At 41.0% G+C, this 21,607-nt stretch overlaps 1 protein-coding gene across 4 annotated transcripts in view; it reads right to left on the bottom strand.

The window, feature by feature from the left end:
- Positions 1-21,607, bottom strand: part of ANKS1B (ankyrin repeat and sterile alpha motif domain containing 1B) — a 422,725-nt gene that overhangs the window by 38,599 nt on the left and 362,519 nt on the right. For all 4 annotated transcript variants that reach the window (XM_075058028.1, XM_075058030.1, XM_075058031.1 and 1 more), the window contains 2 exons: positions 12,807-12,914; positions 7,343-7,522 (listed from right to left, as the gene is read on the bottom strand). In XM_075058028.1, the coding sequence (XP_074914129.1) occupies positions 7,343-7,522; positions 12,807-12,914 (288 nt within the window). The remainder of the gene's footprint in view (positions 1-7,342; positions 7,523-12,806; positions 12,915-21,607) is intronic.

Raw genomic sequence — 21,607 nt, 5'->3', positions numbered from 1 at the left:
CCATTCCAACCCCAGCTCAAAGCAGGAGCAGCTGTGAGATGGGACCAGGTTGCTCAGGGCTTCATCCAGTCAGGTCTTGAAAATCTCCAAGGACAGAGACCGGACAGCCTCTGTGAACAACCTGTGCCCCTGCTTGCCTCTCCTCATGGGGAGGAACGTTCTCTTGGCTCCTCTGGGCCTCGCTGCAGGGCTGAGCCTCGGGATATGGCTCTCGTCTCCTGGCACTGCAGCCCCAGCGAGGCGCCGGGGGAAGGAGAGAAACAGCGTCAAACCCCGCTCCCTCTGATGCGCGTTATTCTAGCAGTGACTCGCTAACTATAATTCAGTCTAGCTCCAGAAATGAGGAGAATTTTGGATCACATCCCAGAAAGATCACTCTTGGCATGGCGAACAATCTTTAAAGGTGCAACAGCTGAAAGAAACAAATGAAAATTGGATGAATGGGGCTGTCTGGCCCCTTTTGTAATCGTCGCTCAGGGCCGTGGGAGAGCAGTTGTGCTGTCTCAGTAGATGCTGCTTCCCTGAATGTTCCCAAAGCTCTGGGGAGAGCCTGTCTTACCGGCAGGAATAATCACAGATCCTCCTTCGAAAACGAGATCTTCAGAGACGGAGAGTGAAATCTGAAATCAGTATTTCTTTTAGAGAAGCAGAAACTAGCAATAACACTTCTTGTTGGAATAAGTCTATATGTTTTGCATTGCTGTATTTCTTTTGCTTCTCCTGAAAACACTTCACATGAAGATTTCTGGAAAATCACCAGCCGTTTTAGAACGGCGTTCTTGCAGGCAGGCAGCGGGTGAGAGGTGTGAGCACACACTCCGGGTCAGTGCCCGCAGCGAGGTTTCACAAGAAGGTGCGTGCAACAGCCTGCACACCCTGCGAAGGGAGACAACCGGCCCAGCACCACAGACTGTCCCCTCCAGCCCCGCGGCAGGGCGAGAAGCAAACCCTCCTCCCGCGCCAGGGTCGGTGCTGTAGGTCTCGCACACCTCCACCTCCGGCTTCACGCAGGGCCATACACCTTGCACGTTTTTTCCTGAAAAGACTAATAACGCAGCCGCGCCTCCCTCTCAACCGGCTGGCACCCTCCGTCACGCGACGGCGATCTTCTTTGATAGGCAGGCAGTTTTCATTTGACTTCCATCCAGCAACCCAGGATTTGGATTCCTTCTGGGAAGGACCCACTGAGGGTCTTCCTAAGGATTTCCCAAGGCTACCCCTGCCCTGCCTGGCTCCTGGAAGGTCCAGCTTTACAGCCACCACTCCGGCCCCGCCATCAGGGCTGAGCAGGCAAGCCTCTTCCGACGGACAACAGCCCTTCTGCTGGTGCTGCCGGAGCCTTTTAGCCTCGCACGGAGGACACAAGCTTCTGGACAAATACCACCAATAAAGATTATGAGGCTGTGGTCCCTGAACATTAGGTAACGGTATCTACATTTTAGTGAAAAACAACAACAAACCAACAACAAAAAAAAGCAGGCGCTTTCAGAAGAGCACCCCAAACTCTAAGTACAACTTTTTTCCAGCAGCTCAAAAATGTAAGTGTTAGATATTAAAATGCAGCTCTGACTCTGAAATATTCAAGTTTTCAGTAACAATAGTTTATTTGACAGTAGAAACTACCTCGTCTTCTCCATTTTTCATACAATCCTCCTCCATTTTTCATACAGTCTTTCCAAGGTTGAGCTTCTAGCTCACAAGACTGAGTGTGAAAAACAGTAAATTAATAAAGAACATCTGTCCCCATCTTGAAAGAACATCTGTCCCCTTCTTGGTGTAGTATTTATGGCTTTAGTTTGGATCATTAATACCAAATATAGAAGCGGCTTCCTTAATTCCATATGCTGAAGCAGCATGTAGGTATGATCCACATCCCACGACTTTATTTCTAAAATGCTAGCTTCTGTAACATTCTTGAAAAAATTGTATCTTTCTATTCAGGCAGAAATTACTTAGATTTTTCACAATGTCTTTAACAGTTTACTTTTCCATTAAATACACAATAGTCAAGGGATTTACAGATGAAACTTTGCTGAAATTTACAGTTCAAGATAGAGCCCTCTATGGCATTCATATCTGTCTGAATTAAAAAGGCAACTGTCAGTAACACCTATACCAGGCAATAAAAATAGATTCAGTTAAGCATTTTTCTTCTGATGTTAAATTGAAGGTCTTCATAGTTCAGTCATCCTTCCATATTAAAAATAAAAAGCACCTAAAAATATGAACCTTAGAGCATTTTGTTTGGGTTTTACATACTTGTCTTTAAAATGGCTGTCTGTTCATCCCCACAACATATACTATTTTATGCTTATAAAAAATGGAAGAAACCTTAGAAATAACAACAGAATGAAATAATCTAGACAACCGTATTTCTGTATTTATTGCTTCTTAAATCTACTAGTAAAGAATTCTGCTATTTCACCAGCAATTTCAACCATTGATAAAACCCATTCTTCATTGCTTCTTAGATTATCTCATTTTACACACCAGTATTCTCCCGGGCATATTTTCCTTCATTCACCGTAATCTTTAAATCCTTCCAAAGCAGAGAAGGAGACAGGAAAACAAACAGGAAACAAGCAAATAAAAAAAGTCATACTGTGGTTAAAAGTTAAAAAAACTGAAGGTCTTATGAGGCAAGAGTTTTATTTTTGGCTCCTTCAAATTTTCAGTGTCATCTTAGCCAACCTGCAACACCCCTGTACCCCAGTTTTCTTAGCTGTACAACAGAAAAACATGATTTTAAACCACATAGCCCCACACTGCACTGGAAATATGAACGCATTAGTATCTGTGAAGTATTTGGAAGGTATTATTGAGTTGAAGGTATTATTTCAGAAAGCAGCAAAATTATTTCACAATATTCATATAAACCTGCCTTCACGATTCTGTCTCTTGTTTTTATTACACTTTTCCCCTGTTGTAGATAAAGGATCTCTGGTACTAACTCCATTTAAATGACCGTCTCCTGCACATCAATCCTAATCCTGCAATGAATTATTATATCTCGCAAAATAACATTATAAGGCAGAATCCCAACAATCAGGGTAGCTTTACTTCAAACCTACTACCCAGTCATTACAATGACCTTACATTTAACTTGCATTTTAGAAAAAAAAAAAAATAATAAAAGAAAATAGTAAGAGCCCTCAGACCATGGGACCAAAGAACACCAAAAGGCTTTCCAAATTAAGTCTGGGTTCAGTATCTCTGGGAAAGAACCTCTCCTGCCAGCCTTTGTGAATAATTTTTCCAACCCTCTGAGATCTTAAAGGATTCTCTTCCTTCCATCACAGCCCACTGGAGTGCCCCCCATACGGGCCACAACTAGCTTTATCCTACCAGCAAGCTTACTCTGACTCACGACCAGTTTTTTCTCCCAGAGGCAGACACAGCCCGGAGCTTTCCCCGGAGCCCTGAAGAGGCATCCACGCACCGCCTCCCGAAAGGAGAGACCTCTCCCATCTCAGGGTGCAGCACGATGCCTGACCCAGCTGGGCTTCTGCAAGGAACGGCGTGGATGCTTTTCGGTTCGGGGCAGAATGCAGCACGCTGACCACCGCGGCGACAGGTCTTACGGACCACGGTGGCTAAAAACACAGTATGTCATCGGCTGGAGCAATAAATAGCAACAGCCTCGGGGCTGGCAGCCTGGGATATGCTTGCAGATAGTACCTAAAGCTTCTCTGCTGCCTGGAGAATTGCAAATCCTAAAGACCTGACATTTTAACTGGTGTATTTTAATGAACTTAGCTATGCATCCTTCTAACCTCCAAAGCTCTTCCCTGCAAATATATATTTGCAACCCTGCCCCATGATTTCAAGGATGAATGAAGAGCCCAATCCCTCCAACAGGACTCCTCCTATTGATTTTGGTTCCAAAGTCCTTAGGCTTTGCTTGTATGATTTCAATTCTATTTTAAAGGTTTAGGCAATCTTAAGAACAGCTTCAGCTATTTTAAACTACATTAATTTGGTCATATTAATATACAGTTTGTAGGCTCAGAATTCAACATCCACAAAGATGATTCAGACTACTCAGCCCTTTCTGGATTTTTTTTTTTCCTTTTTAATTGGAAAACAAACTATCTCGAAACCTTCTGTATTACCTTTTTGGCAGTTGTGATTTATCCAACCAGACGTCAAAGACTTTCAAAGTTGGACAAACAACTGGAGAGTTGGATGACCAAACCTATTCCAGTGGGGAATCCAAATTGGTTAGACTCATTGTTTATATCAGGATTTTCCCCTCTCAGGTCACAAACAGTCTGCTAGGGAACTGTGAATGAAGGTACATGCTGGCCTTGAGACAAAACCACCCACATTAAGTAAATTTAAATCAGTGCTTTCTCCAGGAAACAAAGCGTTGTATTACTTACAAGCAGGTTTGATTATGGTTTAGAGAACTGTTTAAACCCATTTAGCAGATCAAAGGCAAACAAATTTAAGCTGATGTGCTCACTTTTAACAAACACTGGTTGATATCTGATGCAAAGATCAACATGCTTGATGACTCCCATGTAAAAGTTCAGTGAAAAGACAGGCCATAGTAAAGATGAAAACATCAGAGCTCACCATTTTCTCAAAATATCTTCAGATTTTAGATTTTAAATTGAGACTAAAAATAGTCTTAGATCCTAACATTTCTGAAATAAAATCAAGTTCATGAAAGCAATACCACGAATAAGCTCTCAATACTGTGCTGGCCTCTCTCTTCAAGGCTATAAAAAAAAATACCTTTTAATCTCCTCGTCAAGAACATACCTAAAACCATTTTAAAAAATCACAGCTTCAAAGATGTCTTTATGCACATCTGTCTACTATAGCATCCAGTAAACATGCAGATTCATAGAGCGGCATGCAAGCAGCCTAGCAAAGAAAGGGTTAAAACAAAGAATATCCTCAAAGCAATTCCAGTAATCCCTCTAGATCATTCTGCTTTCGAGAAGTATTCTAGCTGGAAAGCTGGACTGGTATCAGCTCAGAAGTTGTTGTTGATCTGAGATAAGCCAAAGGAACCTGCAAACTGCAAGGAGGAAGCTGCTAGGTAAAAAAAACCAAACAACCACGGAGCAGAAGGCTCATGTTAAGAATCAGTTAGACCTCCTTTATCTTCCAGAAACAATTATTTTACCTTTAATTTCAAAGGGGCTTTGGGGGAAAAGATTGAAGGAAATATAGTTCATTTTAGCAAAGACCATATTGCAAAAAATAAATTTAAAAATCTATTTTTGGGCTAGACTGGTTGAAGAAATCCCTGATTAGCCTCTTAATGGGGTGAGTCCAATTTAGTGAGAATGATCACCAGAGGGAGTCATTGACTTTCCCATTAAAGTCAAAGGGAATTTTACATACATTAGGAGCACAGAATTTGGGGGCACAGCTGAGAAAGACTCCAAACAGATTGGAGTTCAGGGACTAACACAAAACACTGTTTTATGGATTTCATCTGAATCCATTTTCCTCTTTGGAGTCCCAAAGGATGACTGCTATATTCCACAGTTAAAGTTAGAGAGAAGGCACTAAAGTCATTCATTCAGTGGGTACACACTCCCACAAAAAAAAAAAAAAAAAAAAAAAAAAATCCCAGCACTTTATTGGTTTTAAAGTGGTTTGGAGTGGTGTAAGTAAGTACTGCTCAGTTTTCTCTTTGGATATGCAACACACCACAGTCCTTCTGGAAAAGCCATTTTTAACAGCCCAAAGAAAATCTCCAGGTGCCATATATGAGAGTGTGTCATACCTCTTGGGAATACCAGAACTTCAAACAGGAAAAGAAAAGAGTGAAAAGGAGACAGCTAGTATGCTTTTTGGGGTTGTGTTGGTTTTGGTTTTTTTTTTTTCTTCAATGTTAGTGACTAAAAGAGGAAGTGAGAATAGGGATTTGTGAACCAAGTGATAAACTGAACTAAGTAGATGAAGCAGCCTACTCAGCCATGAGCAAGTGTGTATTTCATGCTCAAACACCTAAATTTCACGACCCTCAAAGAAATATTTTCATGTTCAGGACTGGGCTTTTCCTTGCTGGACTTCAGCTCAATCTTGTTCTTGCCACAAAAGCCCAGCACTTTGGTTTGAAAACAAGCTCATTCACTAGGCAACTTTGCCCTTAATTCTGTACAATAACATTATACAGCAGAGAATCAGGAGAATAAAAAAAGGCAAGGAAACAGCCCCACCCAACTAAATGCAATTTCACTTCTGCAGAAATGTCCTCTGAACAAATGGAATTCAATTTGTTTCTGTGTGACCAGGTAACGGCAGCACCTTGTTTTGCTTGTTTACTTAATTACTTCTTGTTCATGCAATTAGCTGAGAGATTGCAGCCTTTTGTTCATTATGTTAACCATAACACAGTTATTTGCATAGCTGTTTCCATTTTGAGGCTGAATTTTGGATAGAGGCTCTACTTTGGGCTGTGGCAGGCAGAGAACGGCTGGGAAGCCTCACGCAGAGCAGCATGCAGCAACCTGCTCCTTCGTGGGGTGAGTCGCTCCAGGAACCGCACTGGCTGCCCATCTGCTTCTGACAGCAAATCAAAGCCCTATTTCCAACATGTGTTGCAAAGACCTGGCTGTCTTTCATTGTACATACCACCAAAAACCACCTGAGTTCATCCTAAAGCATTTTTGCCAACAGGCTACCCAAGCTTAACTTTACTGCCCTTTAGAATGGTACAAGACATCACTCTGGTCAACGTATGCTTGATTTAAAATTATCAGTACTTTTACTGTGGTTAGGTGAAAACATTTAGAGAGGGAGGCTACTTTAGGCTTTCTTTCATGAACAATTTGATTTAACATCCAGTTGAGTCTAGCACTGTTGCGATGCTCAAATGAGTTGTTGTGCAGTTCAATCTTTTTTTTTTTTTAAACACTCAAGATATATCCCCAGATCACAGAATTTAGCAGAATGCTGACCCTCTCCATTAATAAATGCAGCAATCACCAGCCCCCAAGTCCTCTGAGCTGCTGGCAGTGAACTGATGTCAGCTTATTTTTATCTATATTGCTCAGAAATTGAGGAATCTGAACCTTCTTACAGCAATGAGAGTCAGAGTCAGTGCCGTTGGGAGACTGCATACTCTGGTGCGCAGGAGGCACCTTCATCTCAGCCTCCAGGCACCTAAACACTCCCAAAACTCTACCTCTCAGGAGAAACTGCACACCAACTTACACTAGTTGAAATAGAGAGAACTGGAACATAGAGCTTGGAAAAACTGTCAATCTTTGTAGTTTACAATTCAGCCTTCATATATGACCCACAGCTATGGTTAGGATTAGTTCTGTAACAAATTGCAGCAAGGAACAGCCTTTTAATGGCATCGTTTTAACCCTACCTGTGCCATCTGCCTCTCCAGCTTTGACCGGGGAATGTCATCAAAATAGTTTTCATTTCTTCTTCTCCTCGCATCGCCCTGCATGATAATGTGGGGAACGTCCAGGGAGCCACCAGTAGTAAAAGTGCTTTGGCTAAGTGATGGAGACAACTGAGGAGGAGTGTGGTTACCGCTGGGTTCCTGGACAGAGAGGAGAAAAATGCAGCGTAACAAGAACAGCGTATTGCTGACTTCAAACCACACATTTAAAAGTGTATTTGAATTATTCATACTAAAAAAATTAAGGAACAATTCCTGAAGTAGAGGTTGCTGTAGATGAACTTTTGAGATTCGCTACCTAAGGCGCAGAGCCCATGTGGAAGGAAAAATAATTCACTATTTACATGAACTAGTAGCAAATTCCCTCTCCGAAACCTCCTTGTGTAATATATGCTCCCTTCTAGGACTGCTAGAGAGATAAAACAGTGAGTTACTTCTTGTCAAGGCCCAAATAAAGCCATGATTTAGGGCTAGCTATTTGTAAGATGAAATACATTCTCACCGCTTCTGAGCAGCCACTCTGTGCTGTGAAAGTGATTTGAAAGTGATTTGAACTCTAGCAACATCTCTTGCTGGAAAAAAGGAATGCACGAACGTTTACAAAATATAGACACTTTGTTTGCAGTTTTTATAGGTCTTGCAGAACATCCGTTTAACTTGAAGTACTGGATATCAGAAACAAGCTAAACAGCAATTCCTAGACTGCACGAAAGCATCAGAGTACAAATATTTTATCAGGCTTTTCTTGTAATCTGTGCTGAACTGTGACCTTGTATCAGTCAGTGTGCAAATACCACAGCGAATTGACACATGAACTCTATCTAATAAGCATCTAAACAAGTCCTCCTGATCATACATTTTACCGGGATCTGCCACCACACCGCTCACAGCCAGCCACCGTATGTATGTTTGGAAACACCTATTCTCATGCACATCACATCACTTGTTCAAACACCAGTTGCAAACACTGGTGCCCAGCTCCACCATCCGACACTCTCTTGGCGATGGCAATCAGCAGGAGCAGAGCTACAGCATACTGGCCAGCCGTACCGCCCCAGTGTGGGCTGCAAACCACTGTCACAGCAAGTGGGTAGAGAAACGTGTTCCTCTCTCATGATGTAGCTTACTGGGCTCAATTTATCTGACACTAGAGATTTCTCTGACAGTAAGTTCTTTGGAGGCAGAACAAACCCGGGAGTGTGGTTGCACAGTGCTGACCTTGTCTAAATTACCTATTGCTGTAATACTCTATTTCAATGCTGAACAAGAAAAAGGGACCTGAAGATATTAGAGGAAGCAAAGACCTGCTCCAGTGTACATGGAGGGTAAAAACCCCTGCCTTTTTATTTAAAGAAAGAATTAAAGTGGATATTTCATGCATGATTACATTGAAGCGAACCTAATGCTGAAAAGCATCAAGGTACTTTACTCCATGCTGTTAAGAAACAAGGTCTGGTGTAAGAAATCAGAGAGCTGTAATCTCTTCCAAATGGAAAGGAAAGTTGCAATTCTCTGTATGTGTTCAAACGTTAGCAACATCTGATGCTAGTACTTGAAACGTAGGAGTCTACGTGACTTTATTCCTTGCAATCACAATAACGGATTAATATTTTCCAGGTTGGTTGACTAAAACCAGGGATACACAGCTGTTTAGCAACTTTTAATTAACTGGGGGTTTTTTTTGGTTTTTAGTTCTCTAGCTTTCCTATGATCTGAGACAAGCACTTGACATTTCCCAGGGCAAAGAAAGGAGTGTTTTCCTCTTAGGAATAGTCTTTTTCCCTCCTTCACAAAAATCCACCTACATTTGGCCCAGTTAAAAGCTTCTGAAAAGCTGTAATCTGCACACACTCAGAAGGTTTGGTGAGGCATAATGTCTAAAGCCTCCCTCCGATTCTTCCACGGGCCCAATTCTGACTAGATGCTGCAGGTGCCTCTGCCTTGAAAATAACCTGACTAGAGAGGCACCAAACGAGATCCTTTCTAATTACCGGTACCTGCCCCTCCAGCAACCTCTCTCTGATCCGAATCCCAGTTCACCCATTGTTAGCAGACTGATAAGGCCATCAGCGCATCAAAGCGACAGATGACCGTGCAATGGACATACAGATTCCAGCACTCATCGAGCTCTTCATATTTTATCAAACTGCATATAAAGAGGAAATTCACTCAAAGATCTATTACTGGAAGATTGCTGGCAAGGCAATACAGGCAAGAATTACAAAGTCAACGAATAAAAGAATTACGGTGCTACTGCATTATGGAACAGTATGTAATTGTATGATTTTATGCTATTTTCTCAAAGTCGTCCTTCACAGCACAGATGGATCCTCTACTGTGCAGCATGTTGTCATATACTCAGCACTGTGTTATCATTAGTTATCGTGTAGTCAGTATTTTATTCTCACCTCGTTTCATGGCCCCAAACCCCTTCCCTAAACTCTATTCAATTCCTGCTCTGAAGATAGGATGACTAATATTGTCATTTTCATGATGCTCCTAAGTGCTTTACAAATGTCAATCAATTTATTTTCACAACACCCTGTGACTTCTGGCATTTTATAATCACCACTTTAGTGTGGGGGACCTGAGACACACAGACAAAGGTTAAAAAAATATCAGTCACTTTGGATGTCCAATTACAATATCTATTGCCTGATTTTCCAAGTGCTTGTATTCAAAACTCCACTTCTATTGATCTAATTTGCAGCACTGTGTGCTCAGCACTTGTATAAATCAGACTCCAGACTCCAGTCAAATATGCAGAATGCCAGTAACATACAATTAGTGACTGTTTATGAGGCAATTACCTAAATAACTTACCAAGCATTATCCCAGGGCTTTGTGGCAAAAGCAGGTGTAAATCTGTATTTTCATAGCTACAGCTATTCCTCTAATCACAAGTCTCTCTCCCATTCTTCCTTCATTCCTCTTCCTCACTCCATACCCACTTTCTCATCTCCATAAGAGATCTGCAGACCAAGCACGGATGCCTGTGCAGGTGCTGTCATGTCCTCAGTACCGTGCTACTCTTAGTCACCAGATATTCCTATCATGTTTCCACCTTGTTGTGAATGCATGGATACATGCCCTGCAGGGACGCCTGATCATATATTTCACTATTAAAATCTGCTTCATCCCCACTTCTCAGTCCTGCCGGTCACATAAAGCTGGAACCACACAGGTCGGGGCTGGAAGGGAGCTTACGAGATCTTCCCCAGGCTGCCTAGGTGCACCCCATGCCCTGCAGGTGTTTGTCTAACCCGTTCCTAAACCCAGGAATTCTCTCTAGTGAATTAATTCTTGTGTTAAAATCCAAATTTTCAGCCTAAATTTTTATTCCTTCAGTTCAAATTCCAGCCTCCAGTGCTGAGCAGGTAAGGATGGGGTTCCATGAATAACATGGAAACTGGTCCTGTAATCAAAGATTATAATGCACTCAAGGAAGGAATGCAAGATTGCATAGGTAGCCCGAGATCCAGCATTTTCTAACTTTTGAGTTTGAAATCAAAATAACTTTTCCTTAGTACACAGTTATTGTGGGAATAACGTATTTTGTGGATACTTTTAATGTTTGCTGCTTTTCCTCAATATTTAACCATTCTTTCCTTTGAAATATTTTAAAAGCTAATACAAAAAGAGTAGAAAAAGATCGAGTGTTAGCCATGCTTAGGCTGACCTCAGGACCTTAAAAGTAGACTCTTTAAACAACAAACTATCTTCTCTACTGATCCAGAGCAACCTGGTCTAGTGGAAGGTGTCCCTGTCCATGGCAGGGCGCTTGGAACTAGATGATCTTTAAGGTCCCTTCCAACCCAAACCATTCTCTGATTCTATATAAATCAATCTGCTAGTAGCAGCAGGCAGTTTATTTAAACCAATTTTCAAGCTAAAAATTATTGCAAACTACAGACTAAATACTATGTCCTCATTTCATGTGAAATGGCACAGTAGCAGTTGACGGGAAAGAAAACCTTAATCCAAACTGATGTCCTCCTCTTTAGGATTCTGTGTGAAGACTCCAACACCACGAGGTGATGAATGACATTTAGCACTTGCCCGTATCAGTAGCTCTAGCTGTGGAGCAGCAGACTACTTTTTATCATTTTGACTGCAGATGGAGGACATCCAGTTTTCTCTTCACTATTGACTGAGAATATATAGTCCTAACCAATAACATGGGCTGTGGAAACTTTCCCACCTGCTGAAGAGGAACTAATTCCTCAGTCCAGAGCATTGAAAGTATTGAGCAAAAATGTGCGACTTTCAAATGATTCCTCTTTCCTGGGAGTATTTTAACACCTGCCATGCATCAGGAATCATTCACATAATACATAAAAAATAAAATACAAGAAAAATACCCACACGTTTGTGCAACGTGCCTTAGATCAGGACGTTGTAGCCTTGCGAGACCTTTTTCAACATAGTGTTAGGTTGAATTTGGGGTGGGGGTGTGTGTCTAAAATGTCTATATGTGGCATCTGAGAATAAGCGTGGTGAAAACAGACTGGTCACAGAAATTGTAAGTGTATGTAAAAATGAGCCCTCATTCTGTCTTTCTCTATTTCTCTTTACACCAGGAAATTTAACTGGGGAGCATGGACACTCTCTGACATTTGGAAATTTAGTCCCAAATGCTATTCCAGTCAGAAATGCAGCCCCTTGAAAATAATCAGATCCAATCAAATGCAAAAAGTGTGACCTAAAATATCAAAATACAAAGTGTTGATATGAGCTCCCTTGGAGAGAACACAGTAGGAACGGATCATCAGACCACAACTCGGTAAGGGTAACAGACAGCAAGGAAGCAAAGGCATTGGATAGGAGAAACCAAGTGAAGGTGCTGTAACGAGAGGAGATTAAAACTGGTCAAGTGCGGAAAAACCCCAGGGACATTGCAACAAGGTTTCTGAAAGAGGGAACACAATTAAAATTAAAGACAAGAGGGAACTTTTGATACACAGAAACATCTTAATGGCATTTGTAGCTCAACAATTTCAACAGTCTCTCTTTAAAGAAAGCATAAAGCATATCTCTGAAAAGTAAGTGCAAGCATTTGAAAACATGAAAGGAAAATGGTAACTCTCCATCAGCAGTATCGATTGGCTGGGCTGGGATTCCTGTGGGCAAATGTGGTTGTGCAGCTTGTACACACCTGGTCCTGAGCTAGTTCCTTGAGCAAAGAAGATAAGCTGGTACTTCTAAGACACTAATCTCATCCTGAGGTAGACATCTGAAACAGATCAGATAAATCACCCTGCAAAAACGTCCATTTATATCTGCTGGCCATACAGGGAGGCACGACTGAGTAGGTCACCCTAAGGCATCTAGAACCCCACTGAAAGCAGCCACTGATTTCATGTGAATGTTACAAAATGCTTGCTGACTTTTTGAAAAATACAAACAAATTTTCATGGGGACTCACCCTGAGGGTTATTGACCGAGGTGGTTTCTGAGGAGGGTCTTCGTGAAGCCTGTCTCCCAAAGATGCCAGAACGCGCTTCCGGTGGCCAATCAAGCTGATTTTTAAGACCTGAAATAATGACAAAAGTACCTCATTAAAGAGAACACATTGCAATCATTAAATGAAGAGACATTCAGAGTGAAGCCATTTTCTCTTTAAACCTTTTAACAAGTTAGTCCACTACGCAGGCTAAGCAGACAGAGAGCAGTGCAAGGCAAACAATCAGCAGAGAAAATGAGAGGTGAGATCAAACAGAGGAAAAACCCTGTAAAATGAAGGAATAAACCAAAGCAGGTACAGATGTGGAAAACTGGAAAAAAAAAGTAGGCTCAAAAATTAATAAAAAGGAAAGGAAAATGAAATAGGAAGAGAAGGCAGCAGACTGGGAGCAAAAACAAGGGAAGGGGAGGAAGAGACTGGAGAAGGAAATGTAGAGGTGCAGGGAAACAGCAAGTGATGAGGATTAAAGGGATTCATGGGATGGATGAGGAAGAGAGTGAGGAACAGCCACTGAATGCTTAGAGAGGGCAAGAAGGAAAAAAAAGGAACCACACAATGAATTAATGTTATCACTTGTAGACCTATTCACCATGCCTTTCACTGGTAATCTCCAAACGACACACACAGTTTGCATTATCGTGTAGAATCATCCTTGCATAAGAAACACAGGATGGACAAACTTTGTCCTGGAGGTCTACTACTACTATCAGATGCAGTGAAAAAAAATCTCTGTTGCGCACAAATGTGACCATCAGTGGATAGGTTCAAATACCTTGCATCTGTCCAAATTCCAAGAACGCTGCCAAAAAGGTGTTCCAAATTTACTGCGACCACTCCCCACTTGTATCTTTCTGTGTCCCTGCCACATAGAGAACCACAGGATAACAGAGAGGGCAGGAGCAGCAAGTTGGAAACTTAAGCATCAATGGAAAAATAATCTTATTTCGATGCTATTCTTTAATGACTACAATGGCTTCAGAGTGTAAAGCAGCTCTAATCGTAGAAGCAAGCCTCTGCTCTGCAAACAGCAGTGTCCTCATGTAACTCTTCCAGACTGTATATAAGGCTTCATACACCAGAGCTGCCTCCATTCCCTCTCAGAAGACAGTACTTCCCACTATATTTAGGACCACTGTGTGTCAACAGCCTTCAGTTGAGAGGAATTTCTCACTCAACCTAGAAAAAGTAATAGTCCCCAAAAAACCCTGAAAATGCTACCTCTTAATTGAAAAATTACCTCGGTTTAAGCAGTACCACTAAGAGCTACCATTCATGAGAACAAGCAAACAAAACCCAAACACCAGCAACTCCCCTACGCCATCTCTTAGATCCGCTATCTCAGGATACGGTACAGCAACATGCCGTCATTATTCTGGTGGGTGAACTCCTGCCTACCCATGGGCGCGTGAATTCGTCCACACTTCCTCTCTTGGATGTCTCTGCGCTATCTGATATTGTCGAACATCAGGAACATCTTGTTTGCCCACATCTACAAAGCGATGGGCTATGACATGAAACAGATGGAGGCCTTCCTCTGAGAGGGAGATTACAGGGATGGTGCAGACCCTGCAGCTCAAGAGCAGACCCAAGCTGCAGAGTCCCACAAGCCTGCGACGTGCTCTCCTGTGAGTCTAAATCTGGAGAAGCACGAGTGAAGCTGAGATAGCGCAGCATGTGCCAGAGGCATGCAGGAGACTTAGTTATGTATTCAGTCTACATTGAATGTTAAACAGAAGGGTGCGCAGTTTATCTCCGTATTTAACTATACGAAACACGTGAGTGAACTACAGCTGCTTTAAGCATTACTCAGGTAATGCACTTCAGTGAACTTGCTTCTTTCATAATGCTGCCCCGTCACCAAGAGCATTTACCCAGAGATTTTTAAGTCAAGCTACAGTCCTTGGGTTGTTTCGAGGTCCTCAGAGCTCTGAGTGCCTTCTTAGCTATATCAAACCACACACAGCAATTCTCTTTGACTTCACAGAGCTGTTGAACAACAGAGAAAAGGACACAAGTCTTGAGGGACTTCGCACATAAGAGATCAGCAGATGGGTCTAAATGGTTATTATTATTTCAAAAACTGTGCTCAATTTGAAAGAAATACAGATCTTTAAACACTGTAAGGACTGCTAAGCTTATTCCACATTTTGTTTTTCCATTACAATTGTGGTCACCCCAAATCTGAAGTGGTAGGGATTTAAAGATGCAACCTACAGAAACATATGGTCCTCAGGCAACAGGCAGCTGGAGCCCAGGCTCACCTGGACCATGTACCCTATTACCTGAAGATGGCTGTATTCTTCTGGAAATGGACTCCATAGTAATTTTCTTACTTGGAAAACCTGTTACTCAACTTACAAATATAAAATGTTGTTTTCTGAAACATTTCTGTATTTGAGTTAGGAGAGTTTAACAAACACCCTGAAACCTTGGTCTGTGATGGATTATCCTTGACAGTATTTATCAAAAATGTCAAATATCATAAATATAGGTCAACGGTGTGCAATGACAAAGTTGCCTAAAGCAGTATCTTAGAAACATCTTAAAGTTGTGTATCAGGTAACCCTTAAAAGTCTTGCACTTCTTTAGCCTACAAGTTAGTTCTCCATGAATATTTTCTATATACCAGGTAACGGTGAACACAGTAACACTGAGCTATAGGGACAGTCAATACAATGCACGTAAGTGCTATGCAGTGAAGCATTTTGTCAGCTGGACTGTAGCCTACTTAATCCACGACAGTGAAATGAGCTTTGCAGTGTGGCTACAGGAATCAGCTACAACATGTCATGAAACTGTTCAGAGTAGCTTGAGGTCCTCCACAGCCTGTTAATTTGTTACTGTGACAAAAAAAAAAAAGCATGTATATGACATGCCTCTTTCCACACTGACAGCAGGATACCTGAGACAAAAATAATACAGCTCCATCTCATATATTTGCTTATATTTGATGCTGTAGTACGATTAAAGGAGAATGAATGGGGCAAGTAATTTGTCCAAAGAAATTACACATCACACAAACTTAATCCTATTTTTACCTCCATATTCTCCAATGATTAGCATACAAAATGAAATTCCACTAGGAAATGTAAGAAATCCACAAATGTAACCAATGTAACACTTTGCGTTTAGATTTCTGACTTAGCTGACAGATGTTTTAAAAAACAAACCCATGTAGCCCAGTAACTCCCTGATGACTGTGCATGTGCGGATGCTGGAATTAACAAGTAATTCCATTTAAAACTGAGCATTATTTTTGCAATGTTCCTCTGCCTGATCTTTTCTTCTGATTGAATAATATGATCCAATACTGTATTTTATAATTATCCTACTTGTTGTTGGTTTTTTTAAATAGTATTATAAAGATTACTGAAATTAAAGACATCAATTCCCTTTCTCTTGGAATAATCTGGAAAGTTCCTGTATGCACTAAAATTAGTACCATAATAGCGCAAGCAGTTTGGACTAAACATGTATCAGCAATCAGACACTAGGAACTAGCTACAAAGTGGAAAACTAGAGAGTGATCAGAATAGTACTAGTGATTCTCTGGTAGCAGCATCAGACACGTCAGAATTTAAGAAGAAAAATGGTAAATACAAGCCAACCAGGTGTGATCTTCCTATGTCTGCAAGTAAACAGCCCAAGACACTAGCTAAATTCGATTTTATTAACCAGTTTTCTGCTGGTTATATTGGAATAAACTCCAGGCTATCTGGAATTGAGGGTGAAGGATACACTGAGTATTACCACAAGTGCTGCCCCACAGGGCTAATCCGAAATCACGGCAGTGCCCAGAATACCCAGGAAGGGGGCCCAGACTAACCAGTACAGCTCACCTGATCACCATGACTGGTTTAACTGAAAATTTGAAAAAGCATTAAATACACCTGCTATCTAAATTCCCAGCATGGACAACTGTTCAAAATTTTACAAATCCTATTCACAGAACTGCTGTCAGTGATAAACAGTTAAAGCAAAAAAACCCCAAACCAACCAAATAAACAAAAAAGCAAAAAAACCCACCCCATACTGCCCATGCTGACCAAGATTACATGGTGTAATAATGGGCATATTTTGAAAGATAAATATGCCTGAGTCAGCTGCGATATTGAATGCCCGTTGGCTTACCAATACCAGACACAGCCAAACCCAGTCCCAACCATATTAAACTTCTGCTGCGTTTTGCACATCGGGATACTTTATGCTCTTTCTCATCCTGACTGCAACCGCCGATTCCTTCCAACCCTAAATTATCACAAACCCTTGCCATTTTTTAACAGCGCAGGGATTTTCCTATAGAGCCCTGACCGCCCAGCAAAGCGCAGGCAGGTGAGAACCAAGCGGCTCCAAATGACCCTGCAGACCAGAGACCTGGTGCAAGGCATCTCTGGTTTCCACGACTGCACTGGAAGCAATTGTTTATCACGCCTCTGAAGAGGCTGGTAAGAGACTTATGATTTCGTATCATAATGACATGAAATATTCTCTAAATAAAGGTAATTTTGGACCCCAGGTTGTTACACTCCTCTGAGCTGCAGTGCTGCCCATTGCTTGCTGCCAGAGCGGGGTGTTACCATGCTGTTCAGCTGTTGTCATCCCAGTCAGATTCAGGCGGGCGAGATTTATTATTTTTTGCAGAAGTTCTCAGGACAGTCTGTGGTACTACCGAGGCTGCTGGAATTTTTGTCCTGACTTCGCCAGACAAGCCATTTTTGTCATTAAACTGTTCTCTGAATTCTCATTAGTTCAGGAATTGGCTGACTGAAAATTCTAGGTGCTAGTACTTTTGGCTCCACTAGAGATAAAAAAAAGTAATAGTAATTTTGGGCTTGTAATCGATAACCCTTAGTATTTCAGTGGGAAAATATTAATTTAATTTTTCATTAATAAAAATCAGGAAAATACAATGAAACAAGACCTGGCCAATACTGAGACATGGCCACTTTACCTCCTGAGGATGTGTCTTGGGCTACCTGCTGAACTGCTTTTTAAAAACAATTTTTTAATAAAAAAGAAGTTAAATCCATGGCCTTCAAAAATAAAGTTAAATCACAGTTTAATGATTCTGTAAGCTTCAGATGTAAGGACAAACATTACATATGTGCATTTTTATTACATGAGGCTCAAACCCCCATAAATCAGAAGTCCTAAAAGTCTATTATACATACAGACAAACACAAAGATTATTACGATAATGATTACCTACTCCAAGAGACAAGGCTGCAAATATTATTTATGTGAAAAATACCAAGCACTAAGCAGGTCTGTACATAAAGCGAAAACAAGCCTTCTGTTTTCACAGGCAGTAAGTGGAAAAAAGTATTGGACAGTTTGAAAGCTGGAATACATTCCTAAACTGAATCCTAGAGGACAGACATCTCAGACTGTTCCCTCCGCTGATGACTTGCATTTCCACCTCTGTGCTGAGCTAATGTCCAGTCACTGGTTCAGATTGGATTTGGAAAACGTGTGGTCACAGAGACCAAGGGTATTATCGTCAGCCAACCTCCTTGAGGTCTTCAGTGTTACTCATCTAGCACTATGAGAGAGCAACTGCAATACCAATATGTTATCCCACAATATTTTGCAAGATCACTTACATAGCAGATAAATTATAATTAAAGTTACTGGTACTACAACACATTTCATAATGAGCTAATCATTTATTTATCTATTTTTAATACGCAATTATCAGCAAAGCACATTAATCTGTACACAAGCATGAAATATAGCTAGTGTAACAAGAAACAGGAGATAAAATACAAATCTCCGTAGAAAATTTTAAAAGCTCTAGAACTGATCCTTTTTCTGATCTTGATTCAATTTCATCACGGACTTAATTCCAAGCAAGAGGAAAAAATACACATTCAAGTCCCTTTAAAGAATGGGACACATTTGTCTACTAAATAAATAGCTTTTTTATTTATTTTTTTTTAACACACTCAAGGTTTCTAATAACATACAGTAATGAATGTCTTCATAATACCAGAAGCAGCAAACAGCTATTCGCTGCTTGGAATAAAAATGCAGATTACTTTAGCTCACAGTTATAACTAATGCAGTCATTAAAAGGTAAGCTCTGTAATATGAGAATACAATCAGTTAATTACACAGATATTAATATCTTAGAATTGAAAATTGATTGTTTATTTCTATGTCTTGCAATTATATACTCTCATAAAAATGGTAGTAAAAATAATGAAAAAAAACTAAGATGTTGTTAAGTATCTCCTTCTAACAGTACAATTTAATGGAGGTTCTTCTATGCATTTTGGAATTTTAATCGTCATCTTGTAGATACACAACAACTACAGAAAGAATGTCTTCAACATAGAGAAAGAAAAGCCAAACGCTGGACAGGAGCACCTGGACCACACACCAGAACAAATGCTGTTAAGAGATGATATTTAGCACACATTCAGTTTCACGGTATACTTGCAAGCTACCAGCTGTATGTGTGAAGATCTAATTATTATTGTATTACAGCATTTTCAGTTTAATACAATTATTCTGCTGTATTGTAAAACACTCACAGTAAAAGCATGGGTTCCACCCTTAAACACCTAGTTCAAGCCAAGCTGATGCACCAAGGCTACCTCCGGCTTGCATCCAGGCTGTGCTACGGAGCGGTTCGCACAGAACTCCGCACACAGCGGTCCAGAACGCACTTATCCCCCAAAGTATTAAATAGCCCAGAGTTACAAACTTGACCATGCGTTCTTGTCCTGCTGCTAGCATTAATATTTATCCAATTTTTTAAGGGAAGAGCTGTAAAAGAATTGTAAAGATAAAAATGCGAAAAGCTTTTGATCCCATCTGCCTTACAAAGGGACCTGGGAGCTGGGTGGGAGCCGTTCTTTGCATGGCCAGCTCCTCATCTGCTTCTTTACTTGACCACAGAAGAGCTAACACTGGTACAAATAAACGGGCAGAAAGTATGACCGAGGATGGGGGAAGAGGAAGGGGTGGAAATCTCCTCTTCAGCAGCTGCTTCTGCTTACAGAGGTGCAAGCCAAACGTGAGATACATCCACCACAGGGAGATCTCAGCTTCTCTCAAACTGGACCACCCAAAAGAAGAGATCAGCTAGCACACACACAAAAAAATAAAAACAAATTTGCAAAGAACCCTAATGCCAAAGTTTTAACAGAAACCACAGTCTATGAGCCTATGCTTTTTAGTATTCAGCAGTTACTAAATTTAGTCTTCTAGCTTGTCTGTCAGGTGTCTGCCATCTTCCCCCTGAGGACTGGAACAAACCTGTCAGAGACAGGGTAGTCATTTCATGAAGAATGTTTTTGTTTCTCATAACTGTTTCCATCTTATCAGTAATCAGTGGACTCACCCTACTGCAGAGTGGCTGCTCAGCCTTGGCCCCACTGCTTCCTTTGACAGCATTCGGCACACTGGATGTAATAACACTCATTTTGTGATGTGCTAATATAGGCACCATCGACTCTCTTTTGGGTACCATGTGTTATGCTGCCCAGGGATGTCACCTCTGTCAAGATCTTAATTTCATGACTTTACAGGAAATAGGTACCTACATACACAACATGATGGAAAGAGGGTCCTCAATTATTGCTCCATCTGCTCTGCAGCAACAGCCAGCTGACCAATTTCATCGCTTTTCTTTCAGCAAGGACACTCCCCAAAAGAATAAACTTTGAATGAATGATAACCTCAGGATAGGTTATGACATGACATACAACCTTAGCATAAAAATAAAAAATCCTCCACCAACTTATCTTCCCAATTGTCTTACACTATCCTGGTTTGCAATCCTTGCTCATTATGTAATTAAACTCATTAAAACAATTACTACAGGTTCTGGAAGAAAATCATGGCTTGAAATAAATTGTACCAGCCCCTCTCCCCGGGTTTCACACCTCCCTCCACCTTTATCAACCAATCTCATCCTTTAACACCAAATGGAAGAAGCTACTACATAGGTAAAAGCTACCAATTCATCTCAACTGCAGCTGTCATAATCTACTGTTTTCTTTAAGGCAGTCTAACTGATTAGCATAATTAAAATAAATTAAGACCAATTTTGTCTAACCTACATTTGGTTTGGATTGCGACGCTGCTTGTCGGATTCTGAACCCCAAACCTTGTCCATTTTCCAACTAGATGATACAGCTTTAAAAAAAGCTATCAGTTCTCCCTTATATCCTTGCTTCGTTTATATCCTTTATGCTATCATAACTGTAGCAACACTACTACTATCTTAAAAAAAGGCAACGGCCACCATGGCAGAGCAGAATCATACATCATAGCCAGAGCTGGCATCATGCTGTACTTTGACTCTTAATCTGTGAGGAGGAAGCACCGTGGGTGGGAGAGAACAGGCTCTATGAGCACAGCAGGACTGCTGGATTAACTCTGCCAGGGGCAGCAAGGGGACAGCAAATCATTTCTCAAAATATCTTTTTCTTTCATGCCTTGAGGTAAGAGCAGGAAGGAACACCATCAAAAAGTGGGGTTACAAAAGGATACAAACAAAGTGGCAAAAATATTCATCCGTCAATAGCTCAAGTAAGTTCTTCCCTTGTGGCTCCGAGCAACACGACAAATTCCAACATAAAAGATTATTGTCTGCACGATCTGAGATAAATTGAAACCGCAAGGCCGTTCAGATCATACCCATCTTCTTATGCAGATTCCTTCATTAAACATTCAACATTAGTCTGGCTTAAGGAAGAAACATTTTTGTACATAACCAAATTAGAACAAAGCAAGTGGGCAAGCTGTACTGA

Source organism: Buteo buteo, chromosome 26 (genome assembly GCF_964188355.1).
Source record: "Buteo buteo chromosome 26, bButBut1.hap1.1, whole genome shotgun sequence".
NCBI classification, from domain to species: domain Eukaryota; kingdom Metazoa; phylum Chordata; class Aves; order Accipitriformes; family Accipitridae; genus Buteo; species Buteo buteo.
This window is presented reverse-complemented; position numbering and strand designations above follow the sequence as displayed.